Consider the following 25,099-nt stretch of genomic DNA (forward strand, 5'->3'; position numbering starts at 1 on the left):
TACAGTGTATTTTCCAACCCACAAATAGGGTTCATATGGGTTCAAAGGATTCAAAGTTCAAACCTTGGTGGAAATGTACCAGGAGATGTGAGCCAGCATCCTTGAAAGCCAAGGCAAGCTTTTATGGGAGCAGTGACCTAACTGACAAATAGGACATGACTGTGAATCCCCCCCCCCATCAGTCCATTTCCTTCCCTTTGCCCAGAGGTAAGCAGCTCGGTGCAACAAAACGTGGAACTGAAGTGCCAGCTTCTTTCTGGTGTTTCCCTCTGGTTATTTTAGATGCGTGTTTCACAGAGCACACTGGCTTTTGCACACCCCACCCTCAGATGTCAGCATTGCCAGGCAGTGCTCAGGGAGCCCAGGCACCCAAAGCAGGGTAATCTGATGGTCACCCTACTCTTACCTGGCACAAGCATTACCCGGTGTGGATATGTCATCTTCACCTTCCCCTCCTGCCTTGAACCTGAACGTGTCAGTTGTCCGCGTTTGCCCCCCTGGTTTCTGAAGGCTGGGCAGACTGGGGAAACTTAATGCCTGTGTCTGGGCAGAGGCAGGGAGCGAGGCACCGAGAGGAGGGGTCATTTTAAAGAGCACTCGAGCTCAGGCTGCGGTCTCTTTTGCTCACTGTGACAGCAAAGGGTCACAGTAGAAACCACAAGCTGGGACTTAGCAGGTGGCCTCTGATCTTCCTCTCTTCTTTTTACCACTTTTCCTCTCTTTTGTCTTCTCATTTTTCCTAGGAAGAGTCAATTTCACTGGCAGCGTCTTGGACAGCTCTGAGACAACATATTTCTGAGGAGGGTAAGGGGTTTTTAACTCCTCACGTTGATAGCATTTAGAAGATGGTATATTAAAGGGGGGAAGGTCGTATGTTTGAGTGTGTTGTTTGGGGACCGTCAGCGTCATTTGGCATGAGTTGTTGTTAGTCTAAAGTAAATCATATGAAGGCAAACAGCTATAGGAAAGAAAATTATCCAGGGCTTTCAAAGCTCAGCAACATGGAGTTGTAACAGTTCTTTGATTTGATTCACTGGTTCTGAATTTCCTGTTGCTCGTGCGTTTATGCACTGAACTAACTAGTGCAATTTCTGCTGACGGAAAAGTAATTTTCAGGAAAAAACTTTGGAGAGTGCACCTTTTTAACAAATTAAACATGTGCTTTGAATATTTAAATAAGGTCTACAAGGAATACAGTATTTAAATAAGCTCTACAAGTGAAGCAATAAACATTAAGTGATGTATTTATTGAAATGTTTAAGTTATGGGCCTCTAAAAATATGTATAACTACAAGTCTGTCTGCCAAAATAATGCATTGCCTTGCCAGCAATAAATCTGTGGCTATTAATATGTCTAAAGACACCCAACGGTTCTGTTTTGCTTTTATTCTATGTCAACAATTATACATTGCAGGGCAGACAGCATAGTTTTATTGCAAAAAGTTGCATTCGACAACCAAGTAGACTAAAGCACCAGATGCACCTCCGATTGAACCTGTCTTAAAATGGCAAGCTGCTGGGAGGTTGCTATTCCTGGAGGTGACTCTGATAGCTCTCAACAGATGCAGCTCCTGGAATGCAGCCGGAGGGGGGAGGCGGGGAGCAGCTGACCCCAGTGCTGGCACCCAGACATTTGGGGACTGCAGCTGACGTCAGCATGCGCTGACACTGACACTTCCAGAACACATGGCCTTCTCCCTCTCCTGCTCTGCACACAGTCGTCACCCGGCAGAAGAAGAAAAAAATTCCTGGTACTCACAGGCAGCAACCATTCCTTTCTAAAATTAAATTACCATTTTTTTATGTGCTGTGCACTTAAGGGAAAATCAACGTGCTGAGACTTCAGATTGAAATGTGATCAAACTTTTTTAAAGTTGATCTGAAGCAATCCAGAATGTTTTATCATGAATAAGCATTTCTTTCTGTTCTGTCTGCTATGAGCACAGCGGTCGCAAAGAAAATCAGCTTAAGTGAGTTGTTTTAAAATCAGTGGCTGTATCAAAGATAAATGTTATACCTGCATATATTGGAACGCTGATCTCAGCAATTCCGTTTTAACTCTGTTACTGAAGATCAGCACTTTCTTTCAATGTGTATTTGCACACATAGATATATATTTAGGTAGCTCCTTTGATAAGCTTAATAGCCACGTCACTTTGTGTTTGACAAAAACCAGGCTCTTCATTTCAGCAAGAATTGGAACTTGTCCAGAGTTGATAAGTGCAATTCAAATTCAAAATATGCATGACTTTTTTTCAGATAAAAGTTAGACGGCATCTCTTCTCCCTCAATCTCCTGAAAATCCTAAAAATAACATTATAACCATTTCAAATTACAGACAACAAGAAGCAGAGAGAGGATCTGTGAGTAGAAGATATTTGCAAATCTGACATGGAAAATAGAATATCATCAGTCTCATAAATTATAAAAAGTTGAAGCAATTTGGAACAGATTTTAAATCTAAAATCAACGTAAGATCATACCTGTAATTCACTTTCTTATATTTTATGTTACTATCTCCTTAAGAATTTTCCCCACTCTTAGTATTTCCTGGATACACTCTGAATTCACTTACCTGTAAATCTGTATTAGTCCTGGAGTGAGGATGAACAGAAGTAGGGGCCCATATTTTTCTTACACTTCGGATCTAGAACTAGCTCATTTCAGAATTGCACACTCTGGCATACTCATTTAAAGTTTATTAGGAAGAGAATTTAACTCTTTGAACGTGTTGACAATAATTACTATTTTCATCTCATTATTAAAAAGAAAAGGAATTGTGGAATTACTTGTAGATGTATTCTTCATAATTTGAACATCCATTGTTACAAATAAGCAGCTACATTACCATCCAGGAGAGTACAACAGTTTATAGACAGATAGACTATCCTGTGTATTTTGGTTTTGTGGCCTTTATATGTATTGACAAAGGTTAGATTTGTTGCATAATCACTCAGGTATTAAATTTCACAACTGCAGTGCGGCTCTAAACATTTTCAATTTATTTTTAGCGAGCTCCTGGCTGTAATATTTCATTGCAGTCATGGCACCTAAGAAGAAGAACGTGAAGAAGAACAAAGCAGCAGATATCAATGAAATGACTATCATTGTGGAAGATGGCCCCCTCAGTAAACTAAATGGATTGAATGGACTCTTAGATGGAGGCAATGGTTTCAGCTGCGTCTCATCTGAAGTTTCCGACCCGTCATACAGCCCAAACCTCTTGGAAGGTCTAAGCAGAATGAGACTAGAAAATTTTCTTTGTGACTTGACTATCAGTACCAAAACCAAATCTTTCAGTGTTCATAAGGTGGTGATGGCTTCAATCAGTGACTACTTTCACAACATCTTAAAGAAAGATCCATCCACTCAAAGAGTAGACCTCAATGATGTATCCCCATTGGGTCTAGCTACTGTTATCACCTATGCTTACACTGGAAAGCTCACTCTCTCACTTTATACAATAGGTAGTATTATTTCCACAGCAATTTATCTTCAGATTCACACCCTTGTAAAGATGTGCTGTGATTTTCTAACCCAAGAAATCAGTGTTGAGAATTGTATGTACATTGCCAATATTGCAGAAACATATGGACTAAAAACAACCAAGGAAGCTGCACACAAATTTATTAGAGACAACTTCATTGAATTTTCAGAAACAGATCAGTTCTTAAAACTTACTTTTGATCAGATTAATGAACTTCTTGCAGATGATGACTTGCAGTTGCCTTCTGAAATTGTTGCATTCCAGATTGCAATAAAATGGCTGGAATTTGACCAAAAAAGAGTAAAGTTTGCTGCTGATCTCTTAGGTAACATTCGTTTTGGTACTATCTCGGCTCAAGACCTCGTCAATTATGTCCAAACTGTTCCAAGAATGATGCAAGATGCAGATTGCCATAAGCTCCTGGTAGATGCCATGAACTATCATTTGCTTCCCTATCATCAGAATACACTTCAGTCTAGAAGAACAAGGATTCGTGGAGGTTTCAGAGTGTTAGTCACCGTTGGGGGACGCCCTGCTCTAACAGAGAAGTCTCTTAGCAGAGACATCTTATACAGAGATCCTGAAAATGGATGGAAGAAGCTTAGTGAAATGCCCGCTAAAAGTTTTAACCAGTGCGTGACGGTGATGGACGGATTTCTTTACGTGGCCGGTGGAGAAGACCAGAATGATGCCAGGAACCAAGCCAAGCATGCGGTCAGCAATTTCTGCAGGTAACTCCTTCGTTTGTTTGTTTGTTTGTTTTTAATAATACTTATTTACTCCACACAGTGCAGAAAGATAGGCCACGCTGAATTGTGACGTGCAGCGTGATCAGATCAGGCACATAGAAAGATGGGGTGGAGGAGCTATAGATGCTATTCTTTATTAAATTCTGAATGAACAGAAAAGTGCAACTGAAATACACAATAGCTTCACCATGATGCACAATGAGAACTGAGGAAGTGAGAAATTAATAAGGGAGGTTCTGAACTAGCACTAAAATGCATTAGATCAGATGAGACTTTAAATTTCAAGAGCTGATGACGCCTCACAGAAAACTGAAAAATACTCTGATGTATTATGATTCTGACTTTCTATGCACCACCACTTGTATTTTTAACATCTCTTATGATGCATTTCATATCCTTTAGCTTTTGATTCATGAAGAGCTTGGAAACCATGAAGGCTGAATGTCTCTTGCACAAGACACTCCAAATACCCCGCTTACAGTTCTTATCTGTAGTCATCCAAGAACTGCACAAGTGATAGCAAATACTATCACTTGTGCATAATCTAACATGTAGTAGTCAAATGAATGGTGGTGGTTTTTAAATAGCTTAGCCTAAAAGTTAGTGGCATGTAGTAGCTTGAAACAGGAGTTGAAAAAATTCACCTTCTATCTAGTAACAGACTATGGATACGCAACACCAACATTGCTTCCTTTTCTACTGCCAGAAAAGAACATTCAGATAACTTCTCCCAAAGAGGTCCACCAACATATAAAATTAATGACAATCTAGATAATTTCTGTTGTGTAATGTAATTTATCAGAAAAAAAATATATTACCTAAAGGAGATTACACTGTTGCTCTCCAAGCTTCTGCCTCTGAGCTATGCCTCAAATTCTACCAGGTCGTGTGCTTGGTGCATACCTGTGTTGTGCGGAGGAGTGGTGGAGTTCTTGTGGTCTGCTCAGTGTTCCGATCCCTCTTCTGCCATTTACCTTGGCAATGCTAATTAATATGAATATGTATGTGAACTTGCTTTCAGAGCTACCAATAATGATATATAAGAACTAACAATTATTGTTTGCTCTTCCATAGTCTTTTCCTCATTCACTAGTCCACTCAGCACGCAACAGGAAAAATGTAAGGGTCTGCTAATGTACCTTACAAAACGCCTTACCCTAAAGAACTGTAATTTTCTATTTGCTACTTCAAAACTGCTTATTGAATAGTCAAGGACAGAGAATGTTATTTAAGATAGGTATAGTATTAGGAAGCAAAGATGCTCTCTCCACATAAATCTTAACTGACAGAAGTGGCAGGAGGAAACACCATTTAGAAAGTACTAAGAAGGTGCTAATACAAATCACAAACCAATGCTTTTTAAAACTCTGAGTCAATTTTGACAGCTTTTCAGTAAGCTTAAATTGCAAAATTTTACAATTTCTACTGTATTTTAAAAGCATCACTTTCTGATATTACGAAGAGGTTATTACACAAACTCAATTTTCAGAAGAGTCAGATTTATTTTATTTAAATAATACTGATTGTGAATGACATAAACACATTTTCCTCCAATTAAATTTATTTGGAAATTTAAGCAGGGATGGCAGTTTCATTCCACTGACTTCTACTGGGCTAAATAAGTAGCTGCACGTTATTGATTTAGCATTCCTCAACCACAGCAGAAGGGGGACAGATATAGGACTGTGGAATTTACCAGAGCTGCATGTGAGATGGTCACCCTCTGTTTTTAACGCTTGTAGATATGATCCTCGTTTCAACACCTGGATTCACCTGGCAAATATGAATCAGAAGCGTACCCACTTCAGCCTGAATGTGTTCAATGGCCTCCTATTTGCAGTGGGTGGTCGCAACTTGGAGGGTTGTCTCTCCTCGATGGAGTGCTACGTGCCTGCAACTAATCAGTGGCAGATGAAGGCACCCCTGGAGGTGCCCCGGTGCTGCCATGCCAGTGCTGTGGTGGATGGTAGGATCCTGGTCACGGGAGGTTACATTAATAATGCTTACTCTCGTTCAGTGTGCATGTATGACCCCAGCAATGACAGCTGGCAAGATAAGTCCAGCCTTAGCACCCCACGAGGGTGGCACTGTGCCGTGTCCCTGCTGGAGAGGGTCTATGTCATGGGTGGGTCACAGCTTGGGGGGAGAGGGGAAAGGATCGACGTTCTTCCTGTGGAGTGTTACAGCCCTTACACGGGGCAGTGGAGTTATGTGGCACCCCTTCAAACTGGAGTTAGCACAGCCGGCGCTTCAATGCTGGATGGGAAAATTTACTTAGTGGGGGGCTGGAATGAGATAGAGAAAAAATATAAGAAGTGTATTCAGTGCTATAACCCAGATCTCAATGAGTGGACGGAGGAAGATGAGCTGCCTGAAGCCACTGTGGGAGTATCCTGTTGTACTATATCTATGCCCAACACCAAGACAAGGGAGTCCAGAGCAAGCTCAGTCTCTTCTGTACCAGTCAGTATTTAAATCTTGGTCAAACCAGCAACCAGTACAAATGTTTACCAGCATAGCAGTATAATTAACCCTTTAAGTAGCATTTATGAGCTTATACAGAAAAAAACCAATTGACTTTGCAACAGTATTAATTGCAAATTTGCCAGTTTTCATTACCTATAAGACATGTGCTGTAAAACAGCCTATTAGGGAAAAGATGACTTTTCTTAGCAGAGAGAGTTTTCTTAGAAGAGAGTTAAGCCATAACCACAGAGGGAATTTCATTCTGTTCCTCACTGTGCCACTGACTTACTGTGTTATCTGTGGCAAATCACACTTTCTTTGTGCCTTGATTTCTTTACCTGTAAAATAGAGATAAATTTGCTTCAGAAGATTGTTGTGAGGCTTTTTTTAATACTGAGTTTTAAATGCTTTCTGAACTCAAAGTGAAAGTCAAATGTTGGTAGTAATAAATCTCAACAGAAATTAGAAGTGTGCCATGTCAACATAAAATTGGTCAGTTTTGTTATTTTTTAAGCTTTTTATATTTTGAGAAACAAAAAAAAGAAAAAGGGAAAACAAAAACAAAAAAACCCTGCATATAGCATGTGCATACTTTACTTTTTAGAGCACTGATATTCACAGAAAATTTGTCAAAACTTTTTCTCCTTCAGAAGCTAGTAAGAGATCCCTATCTTCTGCATGAGAGCCTTTAATTCTCTTATCTGATGCTGTGACATGGCTTTCAAGACCAGAATCCACAAAATACATTAGCTTCTGTAAGCATTATGTCCAGCCCCAACGTCTTCCTTGGGTGCTATGTTGCTCTCCTGGCCTCCATGTGTACACCATAGAGTAGACAACCACCTCCCCCTCCTCCTCATGCCAGAGAGACTCTCCTGTTGCTCCAGATGGAAGACATGAAGGCCATCCAGTGTGTCTCCTCCTTCCCCTACTCTACCCCACCTTTGTAGAAATGTACCTCTGGGTTGTCTTCTCTTCTGAGAAGGCCCATGCCAGAAGCCAGGAGGTGCCACAACAGGGACAAAATCTGGAAACTGAGTTCATGCCAGGAGGCACTGAGGGCTAAATGGTATCTCAGGATAGAGAAAGTGCACGGAGCATCTCTCCTACTCTATTGTTCTGAAAAAGAAAATTTCCCTGTGAGGTGATGAACAAAGATTAAATGAAGACTGCTTTTAAGCATAGGATAGATGTGTGGAAAGCCATGACTCATGGGAAACTGGATGAAATCAAAGAGACATTCCTTAATAGTAACAGAGAGATCTTAACACTTTTCTTACCAGGTGTAGGCACAACATCACACAAACTAACATTTTTCTTGATGTATCATTAAGTATCTCCTTTTGAATTCTTTGCTAGAGATCTGTTTATATTTTGAGGAGCTCTTAGTCACATTTTCCAAAGGCTAGATTAACTCAGATTAATTTCCAAGAACTTTTTTTCCTAATCTCAACAGACAGTGGAGGTATTCGTGTAGTCAAAGGGATATGCAGCCCATAGAGTCCCCGGAGAATTTGATTCTAAAGGACTGCTGTCAGTATAATATGTTTACATCCTTGTGTTTGAGAAGGAAAGAAGTAAAACTAGATAATAAAATGATTTAGTATAACAAAAAGGGTAACAATTCACTCAACATATGCAATAGTTTATCTCATTTGCAAAAGAGAAATGCTGTAAAATTGCCTGTATGTACAGTCTTTGCTGAGACAAGCATTTAAAGGACTCTCCTACTCAGTACTTTGTAGCTTTGTTACAACTCCATACTGAGCATGACACAGTTTGTTAGGGATGAAGTAATTCACGTTGTCATTTGCAATTACACTGAATGGTACTCGATCCTGTTTTCCAATCCTAAGTAAGAATTCACATCTGCATCCTGACTGCAGAAATTTAAATCCCAAATTCAATTTCTGAGTATTCCATGCTATTAGAACACACTGCATTACAATGACCTGTAATCAGAGTACCAGTTTGTTTTGTTAATTTGATTTGCATATAGTTATCCTTTACCTTGTCTAATTCAAATGAATAATAATTCAAATCCAGTCACAGAACAAAGCATGGCATTATGTAACAGAGTAGAATTACCATGTTTTAAATACAAAAATACTGTTCCTGCCCCCTCCAGTCAAAAACATTCTCATGGATGAGAGCAACATTTCTCCTTTCTCAAAGTCATGATCACGTGTTCCATACAAAAGTATTTAAGATGCTCTTTGAAAAATCCTTCTGCTCCAATAATTTTTTGCCAAATTAATTATAATACTGTAACTGTAGTTGCTTAGCCACCCAGATCAATGAAGAAACGAATTCACTGATATCTGTATATATATGCTAGTTATTTCATGCTTCTATGGTACCCATTAAGAGGGTAATAAGAACTGAATAAATAATCATTTTGCCTCAGATAAATAAGGGATAAAATTCTGTCATGCAAGCATCTCTTTTTTTCCTTTAGGAATTCAGATCCCAAATGATGTTAGTAGTCAGATGTTGCTGCATGCTTTCCTCTTTTGTGAACCGACACTTTCTGTACTTCAACACCAATCTTCTGGTTTTGGATATAAATTTATTTGTGAATGATGGGCTAAGTGCAATGAAACCACTCTCGTACTACTTAAAGGGTTAAAAACACTGGGGGCCAAATCCTTTTCATCTTACTCACAAAAAAATGTTCCATTGACTTCACTGGGACTACTGAATAAGATGTATAGGATTTAAAACTCTTGGCCAAATTCTGGCAGAACAATATATATAGATGCCTGCAAAACTGTCATATCCAGAGGGAAGATTGACCTCTCAGCCCTCACCGCCCTTGGCCACAGCAAATCTATAGGGAAGTGTCCTAGGACAGGAGTCAAGCACCGCTGGCCACGTGTTTCTTCCATTGCACAAACTAGGTACATACTATAGGCAAAAAATCTTAGGTAGATGAATAAAAGACATTGTTGTCGTGATGGCATTTCAGTGTGGCTTTGTATTTTCATTATTTTCTGTAAACATCTGTTTAGGCTTCAACTGCACATTGAGCCAGGATTTGGCCCTTAATATGTGACAATATCAGCTGAACTTAATATTTTTCTCATCATACCAACGTACTGAGCTAATTGTGACATTTTTATGTACAATCTCATTTTGTTAGAACTGTAAAAAGTGGTTTGTATGTTACGTGTTATGGGACGGTGTTCTTTCATTGTTCGGTACCATATCTTTAATCTCCAAATATTTAATAAGAAAATCTCAGTTGAATTTGAAATATTGTGTATCCCAAAAAGAAAATTTTAAATGCAGTTTAGGAAATACTGTAGACAGTGTTATAAAGTATAGTAGAGCTTCCAACTATGTGAGACGCAGGTTGCTAAAACACTACAAGGATCTTCTTTAATGCTATAGTAATATTTAAAGAAATAATAATGTTGTCTTCAAAGTTGTGCCCATGCATATATAGTCTACAACATCCGTGCTTCCAAGGAATTGAAACCTGAAAATGATCTCTCTTCAGTCTGTGAGTTAAACAATTTGATAACATTTAGTTTTCTTGTTTAATAATGCTGGTATAGATGCATGGAAGAGTGTATTGTAAGGTTATGAGTGAGGAGCTTACTGTTGAAAAGTGATGCTGAAAGGGAGATTTTGTGCATAGTTTTTAACCATGATGAGACCATGACCATTCCTGAAGTTAACCTGTAAGATCATCTATGGATGAGTCAAGAGTCCACTAAGCTTAACTGCCAACTTCTAGCTGATCAGAGAGGGGAATAGTGAAAATTAGCATCAACCAAAACTACAAGGTGTTAAAAAGTGTTGTGTGTTGAGATTTTTAAATGGCAGTTCTTGCTGGAAAAAGTACGTGATTAATTAAATGACTGATGGCCATCCTGTATATTATCCTTAAGCCTAGATTCACTGATCCTACAGCTTAAACTTTCAAAACCCGTGATGGGTTCAGGGGGACTTTTTCCATAGCAACAAAAATAAGTTTTTAGCTGCAAACCCGGCAGTCATAAATATAGTTGTATGAGCACAAATCCCATTTGGAATACAGTGGGGCCTCTTATATATGTGTAGGCTTTGCAGTACTCTGTGCAACACACAGGACTGGAGATGCAAGAAGATCCAGACAGTGGAAAGCAGAAGATAGCATAGTCAGGAGATTAAGATTTTGATGCCATTTCTCAATGGTGTGTGAGAAATACATGCTAAAGGAAATATCTGCTTCAACACACACCTTTCCATAAGCAGCCTTTGTGTTACTTAACTGAAATTGGCCAACGTTTCTTATGAAAACCAAGTCTCAGTTTTCTATTGATTGTAATTTCCATTCTCAGTGGAATAGAATTTTCAACTTAGTGTAACCTTGGGGCTTACCCAAGCCAGGAAATATTTTTGAAGCTCTGAATCTACCTGCTTGGAGAATGCAGCTGAAGCCAATAGTCCTTCAACAGTTTCCTGGCATTTTTGCAATGAATCTTCTCATCCTTTTGTCAAAGATCTGCTTTATATAATTAATCAAAAATATTTTCATGAACAGATTTGTACTCTGATTCCTCCATGCAGGAGGAGAATCTCATCCCTTTTTATTTTCTACTTTTTTGTCCATTATTAAGTGGTTCTCTCACAAGCAACCAAAACAGATGCTTATAGTGCACAGATACATACAATTCATAAAAGCTCATCTTAGTGAATCTAATTTAAAAAAAAAAAAAACTCTTTGCTGGTGGCTGTGGTAAAGAAAAGGTCATAATCTGGAATGTCTGTTGGAAAAAAGGGGGTGAACAATGAGTCACAGGTGCTTATTTTTAAAATGAGGCATTGCTAAGAGCTCTATTCCCAGTAGTTCCCTAAAAGACAAAGGAAAACACATGCAATTCTGTATAGCTTGAGTGAGAGATTCAGATAACATCAGATGAGTTTTGCCATGCAAAATACTAGTGTGTTCATTGGTTTCTCAATGGAAATTAAATTTTCAGTAAAAATATAGACAGTAAATTTAGAAGGAATACATCATAAATATCAGTTGGTAAGAATGGGAGCACACACTTTTAGATACACTGGGTGTTACACTGGCTGCTGCCTTGGCAGTTTTGTTGTCAACAAGTTAAAAAAGATAATTTATTTGTGTAAAGCATTTCCCTGGCTTATAAGTGTTAGACATACTGCTATACAAATAGGTTTTCTAATCATACACTGTAAGGATGAACTGTGATAACACATGGGAACATATTTCAACAGAAAAATCTATACATGTAATGTGAGAATGTTACTACTTAAAAATTAAAATTTGTGGTGCAGCAGTTGTTAAGTGGAATAAAACAGCATGTCAGTATTTTTCATCGTATGCTTCAAATAAAACTGTTGACACATAGAATGAGTTATTTTTGCTGTCAAGTCCATTTGTGTCTCTGGGACTGTCTTTCTATTCAGGCTAACCCCTGGCTGCAGTTTAAATGTCCTTTGTATTCCAAACCCCATGCTGATCACCTCTTCAATACCAGCTAATTGGCATGTTTGTCATACGCTGGCTGTCAAACCATGGTCATGGTGAGCTACGCAGGATGACGCTGGTACCACTTCTATCACAAGGAAAAAATCTTTCTTTTTAACAAAGCATTTCACAGTTATTTTTCATCATTCAAATGCCTTACAAGAAAAGATAACAGAGTAGATGTGTGATGAGCAATCTGACATATTTTCCTTTTCATTGTATGAGTAACATTGGAGGAAATAAAAGCATCTAAGTTTTGAGGGGAAAAAAATTAAGTCACAATTCTAAAAGGCAATTAAGTTGTACCTTATGAGAGGTTTTGATGTATTGAAAAGTGTTCTGTGAGTTTTGACAAGAAGAGTTTTCTTCAAAGCATGATTTGCCATTCTGTGGATGTCCAAGACAGCTTGATGAGACTGCTGAACAAGAACGTGACCTGCATGCAATTTTGGGCACCAGAATAGAAGAACATAAAGCTATTACAGAGTGTCCAAAGGAGGGCTACAAAGATGGTAGACAGTTTAGAGGGCAAGGTGTGTGAGGAGCAGCTCAGGTCCCTTGCTGTGCTCAGCGCAGAGCAGAGGAGCTGAGGAGAGGCCTGATGGCGGCTGCAGCTCCTCACAGGGAGCAGAGGGGCAGCACTGAGCTCTGCTCTGTGTGGCAGCGACAGGGCCCGAGGGAACGGCATGGAGCTGTGTCAGGGGAGGGGCAGTTGGGGTTAGGGACAGGTCATGCACCAGAGGGTGGTGGGCATGGAACAGGGTGCCCAGGACTGTGGACACGACCCTGAGTTGCCAGAGTTCAAAGTGTGTTTGCACAATGCTTTCAGACATAGGGTTTGAATTTTGGGTGATCCCATATGGATCCAGGTGTTGGACTTGATGATCCTCAGGACATTCTATGATTCTGTGGATCACGCACCTTTGGAGTATCAATGAGGTTCCTGTCATCTGACAAGATATCTGCCTTTGGTTATGCTCACCTGCACATCAAGTCTGAAAGCCTGAAAGTCAGGACTCGAGTGTCTTAATGTACCTCTCCAGTGTTATTTGACATGCTCTGAACTCCATCTGCTGTGGTTTTTCCAAAGGTCCCATGTCCTAACAGTCAGCCTTAAGCAGTTGTCCCAGGTGGTGTAAGGTGTCTCAACTGATGTGAGATGTTGATCTGTGAGTGACCTGTAAAAGGGGATTAAATTGCCTAAATATAGCATTTTATACCATTTTCAACACTGCAGGGAACTCCAGCTATCCTCTGCCTGGCAGTCCAGAAGTAGGTGGCCTTTCTGTTGGTATCCCAGTGTATCAACAAGTCCTGGCTACCTCAAATTTGCTGAAGCCCCTATCCAAAAAGATGTGCTGAAATGTAAATTATAATTAATATAACTCACTCTACTTCTCCTACATAAAACTATTATCAAAATCTAAATTATCTCTTCTTAGTTCCAAATTTACATTAGCCTTCCTTATCTCAAATCCTCGTAAGAACACTATTCAAAAGCTAAGTGTCAGCATCATTTCCTTCAGGGGAGAGGTCTATTCAAAGTTTTAATGCCTGTCTTTGGCCCAATGTAGTAGGATATAATGTTGTTTCCTCTCAATGACGACCTGGCTGGTAATTTACCAGTGTAAGTACAGTGGTGCAAAAGTTCTTAGGGAATAAGTAGATCCCTAGAGCATGCAACTTATATTTCATCTGGTTAATGGTGTGAAGCAGAAGGCAAAAGATTGAGGGATCATAGATGCAGAACTTCTGTCTAGCAAGCATGAAATGTTGATGTTTATCTGTAAAGCATTTTCAAGCGATCCTCAGGTATTTAAAATCTTTAAATACTTAAATCTTTAATGGTGTCAGATTTCTTTCTTTGTGTGAATAGTGCTGTTGTTGAAGAAAAGGAGAGTGTTGCTTTGCTTGGCATAAGAAAATTGCTTTGTATAGAGTCATAAGCTATAAAAAGAGACTTAATATACGATATGCTATTCACCCACTCAAAGCAGAGTTTTACCATTTTTGTAAGGAAACATAACCAAGATCACAGCAGCCTGTGAGGGATTATGACCTGCTCCTGTTGTGCAGAATGGGAAGAGCAAGTCTCTCCCCTGATCCCTTGTCAAAGCTCACAGGACATAGGTCCCCACCTCTCAGAGTGCATGAGGCTGGTGTGGTATTGCTGTGTCCAAGCCATAAAACGTGCTACTGCCATGTCTCACCTCTAGATGAGTTCTCCCTGCATCCAGAGAGGGGATCAGAGAAGAAATGTTAAATTTCCAGCTCAGTCCTCTACAGCTACATGCTATCCTTCATCCATTGAGAGCAGATAGCAAAATGATCAGCTGTAACTTGCCTGTAAAAAAAAAAAACAGAGAGAGAGAGAGAAACTAACAAAGTATCACTACTTTGAACTTGTCTCTGTTCTAGCAAACCCTTCATGATCTGGCTGGAATCTTCAAAATAGTCCATGTAGCTGGAGTGGAAATAATAGTGTTAAGTGGTGTTAAAGGGTAAAAAAAAATAAAGAACTATGTAAATGATTGCTGGGAGCTAAAGTAGAGCAGATAAAAAATCAGGGGTGTTTTCGAGGAAGCAAAGTACAGGAGTCAAGTCATTAATCTATGTGGTAAAAAACTGCTAAAAAGTATTTCTAAATAAACCATGGTGTAAAAAGCAAAGATTTGAAGCAAGTCTTGCCAAATGCATTGTTTGGCAGCATAATTAAAGTTAAAAAAAAAAAAGCCAGAGTAAAGTAAACATTGCCTGCATTCTTTCTTATTGCATTTGCCTTGTTACTTAAGGGTCTAAAAAAAATTATTTATTTTTCTGTATTCCAGATACATTTCAGAAATGACTATGCCATCATTTTCCTTCAAAACCAGTGAAACAGTATGAATGAAATATTTACTTAGGGAAAGCTTTTTTTTCCCCTAAGTTATCCAAAATGTACCTGTAGGACTTGCACAGATTTATGGTGTCCGTTATGCTAATGTGTAAAGGTGTAAAGGTCTATAAATCGATTTGTTTCTTCTTTCTGCAAAATGCTCTCAAAATAAATACAACCCAAACCTGTGACATTGCATTGTGTCTCATCTGAAGGACATTGTTTATCATTAAGCAGAATCTCTATGTAGCAAAATGAACACAGCCATGAAAACCCATAGGAAATGAAAAAGATTGCTTTTATCTTCTGCCATTTATGTATGGGATTATTCTGAGCCAAACAGTGAATTTGTTGAAGGTACATATCACAGAATCATGGAATTGCAGAGGCTAGAAAAGACCTCAAGAGATAATCAAGTCCAACTCCCCTGCTAAAACAGATTCCCTACAATAGGTCACACAGATAGGCATCCAGATGGGTCTTGAATATCTCCATAGAAGAAGACTCCACAACCTCTCTGGGCAACCTGTTCCAGTGCTCCATCACCCTTACCGTAAAGAAGTTCTTCTGCATGTCAGTATGGAACTTCCCGTGTTGAAGTTTTAGGCCATTGCTCCTTATCCTATCACTACACACCACTGAGAAGAACCTGGCCTCATCCATTTGCCTCCCACCTCCTTTTAGATATTTATAAATATTAACCAGATTCCCTCTCTGTCTTCTTTTCCCCAGGCTGAACTGACTCAGGTTTCTCAGCCTTTCCTCATGAAGGAAGATGCTCCAGACCCTTAATTATCTTTGTCACCCTCTGCTGGACTTCCTCTAGATCCCTGTCTTTTTGGAACTGGGGAGCTCAGAGGTGGACACAGTACTCCAGATATGGCCTCTCGAAGGGAGAGCAGAAGGGTAGAATCACCTCCCTTGACCTTCTGGCCACGCTCCTTTTAATGCACCCCAGCATCCCACTGGCCTTCTTAGCCAGTAGGGCACACTGCTGGCTCATGACCAATCTGTTGTCCACCAGGACCTCCAAGCCCATTTCCACGGAGCTCTTCTCCAGCAAATCACCCCCTAACCTGTACTGATGCATGAGGTTATTCCTTATAATTTATCTAAACAAAAAAGAAAAAATCTCAATAATGTTGCCTTCTGTAATATCCCCTAAAACAAAAAAGGACAAATAACAGAATCATAGAGTCATGGAATCATTAAGACCTCTAAGACCATCTAGTCCAACTGTCAGCCCATCACCACCATGCCCACTAGCCATGTCCCCCATCCAGTACTGCTATCTTTTAAATGAAGTGAAGATGATTGTACAGTGAACATCTTTGATAAGGCAGCGCTCCAGAATGGCATCGACACCTTCGGCTTCTCTTAGCCGAGGTTGATGTCAGCGATGCGCTGCTTACTTCAGCGAACGGAAATCAAACTGGAGGAGGAAGTCGGACCGCTGCTCCCACCGCGCGGCGCCATGGCGGCACAGGGACGCAGGAGGGCAGCAGCAGGAAGGACACGAGCCGGCGTGCTTGCAGTGCGGGGCACGGCGTGTCCACAACAAAAGGAGCAATCCAGGAGGAAAGCCAGAATCCTGACATCCTGTATTGTATCAGGAATGGTGTGGTGAGCAGCACTAGGGAAGTCATCCTGCCCCTGTACTCGGCGTTGGTGAGGCTTCACCTCAAGTACTGTGTTCGGTTTTGGGCACCTCAGTGCAGAAAGGACGTGAAGATGCTGGAGCAGGTCCAGAGAAGGGCAACAAGGCTTGTGAAGGGCTTGGAGAACATGCCCTACAAGGAGAGATTGAAAGAACTGGGGCTGTTTAGTCTGGGGAAGAAGAGGCTGAGGGGAGACTTCACTGCTCTCTTCCAATACCTGAAATGTGCTTACAGCGAGAGCGGGGTTGGTCTCTTCTCACTGGTGACAGGTGACAGGATGAGGGGAAATGGCCTCAAGTTGCACCAAGGTAAATTTAGGTTGGATGTCAGGAAACACTTCTTTACAGAAGGGGTTGTTAAGCACTGGAATAGGCTCCCCAGGGAGGTGGTTGAGTCACCATCCCTGGATGTGTTTAAAAACCATTTTGATGTGGTGCTCAGGGACATGATTTAGCAGACGGTTGTTAGAGTTAGGGTAGTGTGGTTAGGTTATGGTTGGACTTGACGATCTTTAAGGTCTTTCCAACCTGAGTGATTCTATGATTCAAACTCTTATTTTGGACAGGAATGCTGGGGTTGGAAAAAGAGGAGGAAAAGCAAAGATGACAGTTATATCGTGTAAAAAAAATGTCAGTGGCAGCCTGCCCTCTTTCCTTCATCTCCTATCCATCTCTGCATGAACACTTCGGGAGTGGACCGTGACTTGGGAGGAGCCCAACAGGGTGCTAAAGCAACCTAAAAAACATGCAGGCATTCAGTGATGGGGAGCTGAATGACTCCGGGTCAGTAACATCACAGTACAGTGACACAGGAAGGCAGACAACATTTTCCTCAGTTAAAGTTTTCTTAGCTGTGGGATGCAATTCTGGCAGCCACAAGAGAGCATCATTCCCACAGCAAATAGGACACAGCTCTGGCAAGGGAGGACGAACAGCTTAACTCCTTTGGGCTCATAGTGGGAACTTTGTTGGCATGTTCCAGATCTGTGGTCCCTACCTCCAGTCTATATGAAGGTTCCTCTGTCTGCCCTGCCAGAGCGGTTCCAGAGGGACTACATAATATTTATCCCCACCAGAGAAGGAGAGTGCATAGATGTATTTTCTGCCTCCCAACCCAGTGCCCTAAACGCTGATCTTTTGGCTGCTCCAGGACAGTGTTTACAAGAATATTTTCTGCTTCCATCTCAGCACAACATGGAAATTACTAAAGTTTAGGAACTGAGGAAAACAGTTCTTTCCCATGTTTCTGGGAGGACAGTGCAGCCAACAGATTTCGGCCCAGCTGCTTCTCTGAAGCTCGTGTGCTGGTGACTGCATACATTTGACTGTTCAGACAGTTAATTATAGCTTGCTATAATAAGAATGTTCTGCTTTTCATTAGATCACACTCACTGCAACAACAGCAAATGAACTGAGGCAGCCAACAGAGCCATCAGTGACATCTCAGGGTCTCTTTTCTTCATTCTTGGCTTCAAAGAAGTCCTGGCGAAAGGACACCTCGATGGCATTATCAGAAGGAACAGATCAGCTCGTCAGAGGGAAGAAGAGAGGTCCCAGTCCAGGTGAATACCAAAAACTCCAAGAATCTTAGCAAAACTAGAAAAAAAGTGATAGCAGATATCATAATTCTTGTACTAAAATTCAAGGCAGAACTTTGTCATGGTGTTATGCGAGTAATAAATAGCACTCTCAGCTCTTAGCAGCAGTCTGAATACTTCTTTATCAAAAAACGCTTTGAAACAAGAGATAGGCGCATTTCCAGGACTGACATTGTTGAAAGGAATGATGAAAAAGAGAACGGTTCACCCTCCAGAAGCAAAGCAAGCTTGGGTCACGCTGCCAGAAGTTGGAGCAGTTTGTGTGAGAAAAAAGTGTTCTGAAAATTTCTGCGTGATCTTATCTCTTTAGAGGGACAGACCACTTAGAGGAGGCCGGATAAGTCATGCAAGTTATGAAACTGAGTAGTTGCAGGCATTATTTGTTGGGAAAGCTAAATGTTTTTTAATCTACCATTGCTCCTTTGAAGCAGCCAGTGCAGCCATATCAAGTGACTTATTCAGTCACTCACAAGGTCCTACTTTAGAAAGAGCTGAACTGGTCTTCAGGCTTTACTGACTGTATTGGCTAGAGTCAAGATTCACCCCCATGTGTCCAGCACTGGGAACGTGTCCTGGCTGGCACCCAGCTGTTCCAGAAGGGCATGGGTTTCCCCTGTAACTTCCCTTGTCAGTGACGGCCAGTTGTCTCGGGCTTCTGAAATAGCACCGGCATTAAGTTGAGCCACTCATCTCCACTGACTGAGCCACTGATCTCCACAGGCAAAGCATAGCAAAGCATATTTATAGTAAACACGTTAAAGTAAAGGCATTCTCATGGAACTGGATTCTGCTCTAGATACTGTACATTTGTCTCTGCACTTGAAGATTTCTTTGGCTTGCAATTTTGTTTTGAGGCCATTGTGTCTTTTAATTGCAGAATCCCATGCATATTTGTCTTTCCACGAGGCAACCTGAAATAACTGTTCAGCAACAACTTACATTAATTGAGCCTTAACAGGTTGGTGAAGAACAGATGCACATGTAGAGGTAGTTCAGAGACTCTTTCTCGGCTTCCTTCTATCTGGCTTACTGCTAGTGACTGAACACTGGTATCAGCTGTGTTTTGCAAGACAGCCCCTGAAAGGCAGATCTATGGCAAAGAAAAAAATTGTTGGATAGCCACGGATGAGGCAGGAATGAAAGTATGCAAGAGACAAAGCAGTAAAGGGAGGACAAAGGAATGGTCAGTATTGGTACCCAGGAACATGACTGGCAGCAAAATGGAAAGAACTGAGAAATGACTCGTTTCCCTGTGATCAGAAGACCTATGCTTTGTCAGCAAAAGGATGGCAACAAGTTCACTGCATGTCACTGCCATGCTTCCTGCTGCTGTCCAACCCAGGGGACAAAGATACCCAAAGAAAGGAATCTTGAGCAGTGGCCTTGCTGGAGATATATAGAGGTCGAAGCTTCTGAAGATGGAAGGAGGAGCCAGCATCCACTGTCTGTCATTCAGTACACAAATCCAAACAAAATTCTGGGCAGCATCAGCTTGGGGATGACTGCTCCGGTTCATTTGTTCTGAAGTTTGTCACCAAGCCCATATTACTTATTTTGGTTTTCCTTTAATGAAACATAAACAAAAACTGCCTGCCTTTCGCACTGCTCTTTGAGTGAGTCACCGAATCGCCCTGTGGCTATGAGCAAACACTGAGCTATCTCTGTTATGCCTTTTGAAAAACAGTGAGCTATGCTTTGCTGATAATGAAAATGTGAACATGAATGGAATTGTGCCCATAAAGTAAATTACTAACTAAATATGCATTAGCAAGAGATTCTGAGATGAGAACAATCTTGTGGAGGCAACCAAACTAAGGCCAGCCTTGAGCAATGCCCTGCCTTATGGAAAGTCACCATGACAAAGCACAACTTATTATGAAGGTTATTAAGGTGGTAATGACTCTTTTCATTCAGTGACATTGCAGGGATTAACAGGCTCTTGAGAAATGTCTCCTTCTGGTCATTTCCTCCTGTGAGATGCTGTTGCTGCCAGTGTGTCTGCCTTTCCTGCAGCGATGCTGCTTCTCAGTCTTCTGCAAACAGCCAGGTGACTGAGATTAACCAGGAAACATTGCAGAGGGTACACTGTCACGATACATCCCAGACCCAGCATTTTAGAATGAGTACCGCCAACATTCAGTCATATAATCAGGACAGTATCAGAACAGTAATGTATTCCTAGTTGTTTATTTGCATTACCGTGCATTTTACAGATTTAGGTTTGTTGAGTAAGACATTTACTGCATGCAGCAAAGAGACGCTCTGACCCAGAGAACTTGGAGCAGGAGCAGGACAGCCACAGGAAATAGAGATAATGAATGTAGGGAGCAGCCTCAGCAGAGAAGTCACTCAGTCATCATCAGAACTTTAGCAGGCCCGGGGAAATTCAGAGAAAATAATTAGTTTTGCAGGTATTTGTGGTGACTTTTTCTGAGAAGGAAGAGTGGCAGTGAGGAAAAACACGGAAGTTCGAAAATTGTCAAGCTGAAAATGGAAATTGGCACCCTATGTTGATCAGAGGTAGGGCTTGGCCTCTGCATGACAAAAAGGTTGTTGTAGAAGCGGTTTCATCTGAGCAGTCACAGCATGCAGAATTGAGGTGAGTTCATGAGAACAAGCAATTAATTCTGTGAGAAGTAAATCCAGTGAAGACTTGCTTCTTACCAACTAGTGTCTTTTTTCTTACCCACCCATCACAACCCAAAGCTCTGTACCACTGTCTCCTCCCCTTGGCAGTGCACTCATCTCTTGGCACATTGCCTAGATACCAGCAGGATGAAGGGCACCATCAGCTCCCCTAGCTCCCAACAAGGGGTCAGTGCCAGCTACCAACCAGCTTGATACCCACAGCAGCTGACCACCTGCTAGCCACTGCTGGAGGGCACACAACACAGCTTTGGCCTCAATGGACATATAAATTTCATTTCTTACATAGAGCCGGTTTTCAGAAGTCTCATAGAAAACTCCACTATTAGGCTGTTCTTCATCTCAGCTGATGGGCCCAACTAAGTGGTACAGAAAGGCACTCTTGGCTTGTGATTCATGCTATCCCAAAATAGATGTCTGAATCAGGTCAGTTGAATCCAGTTGAGAAGAGCCAACTGGTCTCCACTAACTTAAGGACAACCTAAGGTGACAATTTAGATGATACTACATACTGATATGATATCCAGAGTCTAAACTTAGGTGAAATTAATCCGAATGCCTTTGAGCTGTGTGCCATACTATTGCAGTGTTAAAATTTGGCAGTCAGTTTAATAGTTAGTAGAGGGGGACAGATGAACAGACATGATCACCAAAGGGTTCCTTCCTTGGGATGCAAGGCTGAGAAATCAAGAAGTACAGGGTAAAGGCGAGAAAATAAAATATATATTTGTGCATATTTCCACAGAAGAAGATGCTGCATTCAATAAATTATTTGTTGTGTCAACTGGTCTGTTCTAGATTTCATGCCCATACATCAGATTTAAATATTTAAGGTCCCAGATAATAAACTGCATAAAGCTACACACTATAACTGCTGCGTGAAATTCACAACTATTCATTCAGTTAGATAATGTACTGAAAAAAAGGCAGCAAGTTTCAAGTTGACTTATCTTATTACAGTGTAAAAGTAAATTCAGAAAATTGCATTTATTGTGGGAGTCAGGAATTGGACTCTGTGATCCCTATGGGTCCCTTCCGATTCGGGATATTCCATGATTCTATGATTCTATTTATCGCTTTAATGGCCTAAAAAAGTTCTGTAGTACAGCTTTTCCAGACCTCAGGCCATTTGCTGCCTCTTTCTGAGCCCACTCCATCTGCTCAGCAGCCTTGTGTGTGTGTGGGCATCCGAACAATGCAGCCTAGTGCTGGTGTCCTCACAGCAGCTAGAACCACCACTTCTTGCTTGACAGCAAGTACCAGCAAGCTGCCTTTTTCTACAATGGTGAATGTAATTCACTTCCCTTTCTGTCTTTTGCAAGTTTTTGCAGGAATTAATGTATGTTTTTCTAGTAAAGTTAAAGAAACAAAGCGATGAAAGCCAGAAGATCAAAGAGAAGTCATGCAAGATATGGGTTTCAACAAGATGAGAATATTAAGTTGTTCTGTGATGGAAAACAGAAAAGAAAAAAAAACAAACATCTATTAACTTGTAAAGGACATTGAGGCTTTCTTCCACATGTTCCTTTTAGAGTTCAGCTTGGGTTGCCACACACCTCTGTTTCTGCAAGCCTGGAGTTTGCCCACAAAATCCCTACTAAGGTCTACAGTGCAGATTCACAAGAGCTACAAGAATTCCGTGGAACGACTATAGAGTTTCTTGCTGGACACAAAAAAAGAATCCAGTCCAAGTTGCTAAGTACTTGGAAAGTTGCAGAAAACTGAGATAGCATCAGGGAATTTTGATTGGGGAAAAAAAAAAATAGAAAAATGAATGCATTCCGTACATTGTATTAGAAAGACCTACATTACTGATAAAATGAAGACTTTCTCTAATGGCTTCAACACTGTTTCTTATTAGTCTGCTGAAGGAGAGCCAGCTTTCTCATGCTGATAGCACAAGTGAGTTGTGCAATGGCAACCTGTCCCAGCACTACGTGGCTCTGGGTATTTTATGCCCAGCATAATGTGCAAATATGAAGTTATTGGTTTGCTAGCAAGTTTGCTTATGTGAAACAGGGCCAAGAGAGGATGACTGGACAGAAATGAGAGAGACCTTTCACATTATGGAAGGGCACACGGTACACGAGCCTCATCATAGTCTGACAGCAAAGCTTTGTGTTTTTTGCAGAGAAGTAGAAACTAACACAAAAGTTCAAGGACTTCCTTCTGTTAATTTAGTTACAAATAAATTGAGTTTTCAAGTCTATGTGAAATGTAACTTGGCCCTGAATTTTTATTTTTGGAGAGGACTGTTATTATATGGGTAACAGCATATAGAGTTGGTAGAGACTAAGCAATTTGACAAATCCTCATTTCTTTGTGAAATGAATTAGTAGATTTGGGCCATACTGCACACTGACCCAGGCGTTGATCTGTCGCTGCTGCTACAATGTGTGTTCTGTGGGATTTGTCTCAAAGCTGCCTCCTCCAGTTCTAAGTCCCTTTCTCCCAGAAACAGGAATGTGCTTCAAAAAGAAAGTCACTTGACTTTCCCATGAGTTTAATTTTTACAGCTATTTTTCCCCTGAAACTACTGTGCAAGATGCACTCCTGGATTTTCTGCTTGAAGCTTTTATAAATAATTTACAGTGCAAAGAATTGAAATAAGCCAACTAGTCAGAAGAGAAAATATCAACTGTCACAATTATTCATTTTTCTGGTTTACAGTGCTTCCTACCACTCTTGATAGGAAAGTGCAAAAGCTGTGGCAAATCTGATTTATTGGTTCCAATTAGAAATAAAAGTCATTTAGGAAGAACAGGTGCCAAGTGGAAAACAAGCAGACAGCTTAAAGGTAATTAAGGATAAAATATTAATCTATTTGCATTCCAGAAGGCTGCCCTTTGAACCTTCTTTGAGATAATACATTAACATCAGGGTGAAATGCTGACGTGCTGCCCAAACTTTTTACCTGATTCTAAATTACAATATCTGAATATATTATATGACTATACCATATGAATGCTGAGTCACTTTCTTACTAGTACAGTTAAATAGCATGACATAGCTCAAGTATGGGACCAGCCATATCTTTTTGGCTCCATTTGTTATGTCAGAAGAAAAAATTAAATGAATTCATAAAAAGGATCTATCTGTTCATTTGTTTTCTTAAAGAAGATTTGATCCTCTTAGATTATTCCAAATGACATCAAATTGGGTGTCCAACTACCAAGGAATCTGATTTCCATAGTACTGCTGCTGTGCTTGCCACAATAACCATCTAAGCATGGTTATATATGGCTATGTGTAAGCATAGTATGGCACACAGATACACAAAGAACGACTGTAGGAAAACCCATCCACAAATGTTAGTTGCTCTCCACTCCAAGCAGTCTGAGATTAAAACAAAAACTTTTAGGGGGGCACAAGACCAGCAGTTTGGTGCCAGTGGAGTCAGCCAGCTTATGCAGAGAGCACTGTCAGCCTTTTCTAAGAGACAGCAGCTTACTGAATCCCTACAAAATAGTATTAAACTTTCAGAAGTCAAGATCTTACTGCTGGGTCAGTAACTGAAGAACGGCTTTATCCAGGACAGCTTCTCTCTTTGCTCTCCATTTACTGGAGAAAAACTAACGATTTCTGTGGATTTCTGGCAATTACAATTACTTTTGGTATTGCTTCTCAAAATAATACTGTTCCATTTCAAAATCACAGTATCTATTGGTTGATCTCTCAGTGTTTCAAGAGCACGAGAATATTTACAGTATATATATTCTTATGCAATATATATCCTTAATGCAAACATTTCTTCATGAAACAAGGAAAGTTACTGCCTTCTGATCCCTTTCTCAGTTTTAATTATCTTTTTGATTCTGCTGCTGATCTGTAGGTCTTGGAGAAGTCAGTGTGCAAGTGGGACAAGCATCAAATGCAGAAATCTGAGATGTGCTTCCTTCACAAATACAAGTGGAATATGTTATTGGACAGCTAAGCAGCTATTATCCTTATTTTAGAGCAAGAAAATGAAATTGCATGCCTTAGGGAAAGAAAATGTGATAAAATCAGGACAGGAGCAAAAAAAAAAAATCTGATTGAGCTTTATTAAACATTTTCTGACTGGTACCATAAAACAAAGCTTGCAACACCAGTTCCAGGAAAGGGTATCCAGCTGTTCATAACTGAAGATCCTCATC

At 40.5% G+C, this 25,099-nt stretch overlaps 1 protein-coding gene across 1 annotated transcript; it reads left to right on the plus strand.

The window, feature by feature from the left end:
* Positions 1-597: 597 nt before the first annotated feature.
* Positions 598-11,409, plus strand: KLHL31 (kelch like family member 31). Its single transcript, XM_003204429.4, has 3 exons — positions 598-804; positions 3,012-4,218; positions 5,979-11,409. The coding sequence occupies exons 2-3, from the start codon at positions 3,044-3,046 to the stop codon at positions 6,709-6,711; spliced, it is 1,908 nt and encodes a 635-aa protein (XP_003204477.1). The 5' UTR covers positions 598-804; positions 3,012-3,043; the 3' UTR covers positions 6,712-11,409.
* Positions 11,410-25,099: the final 13,690 nt, after the last annotated feature.

This window comes from Meleagris gallopavo, chromosome 2, assembly GCF_000146605.3.
Source record: "Meleagris gallopavo isolate NT-WF06-2002-E0010 breed Aviagen turkey brand Nicholas breeding stock chromosome 2, Turkey_5.1, whole genome shotgun sequence".
Taxonomy (NCBI): Eukaryota; Metazoa; Chordata; class Aves; order Galliformes; family Phasianidae; genus Meleagris; species Meleagris gallopavo.

Excerpts from the sequence above, each read along its gene's own strand:
- KLHL31 (XM_003204429.4), top strand. The coding sequence starts at position 3,044 with ATGGCACCTAAGAAGAAGAACGTGAAGAAGAACAAAGCAGCAGATATC. Across the intron at positions 4,219-5,978 it reads GCGGTCAGCAATTTCTGCAG|ATATGATCCTCGTTTCAACA; the intron begins GTAACTCCTTCG and ends TAACGCTTGTAG.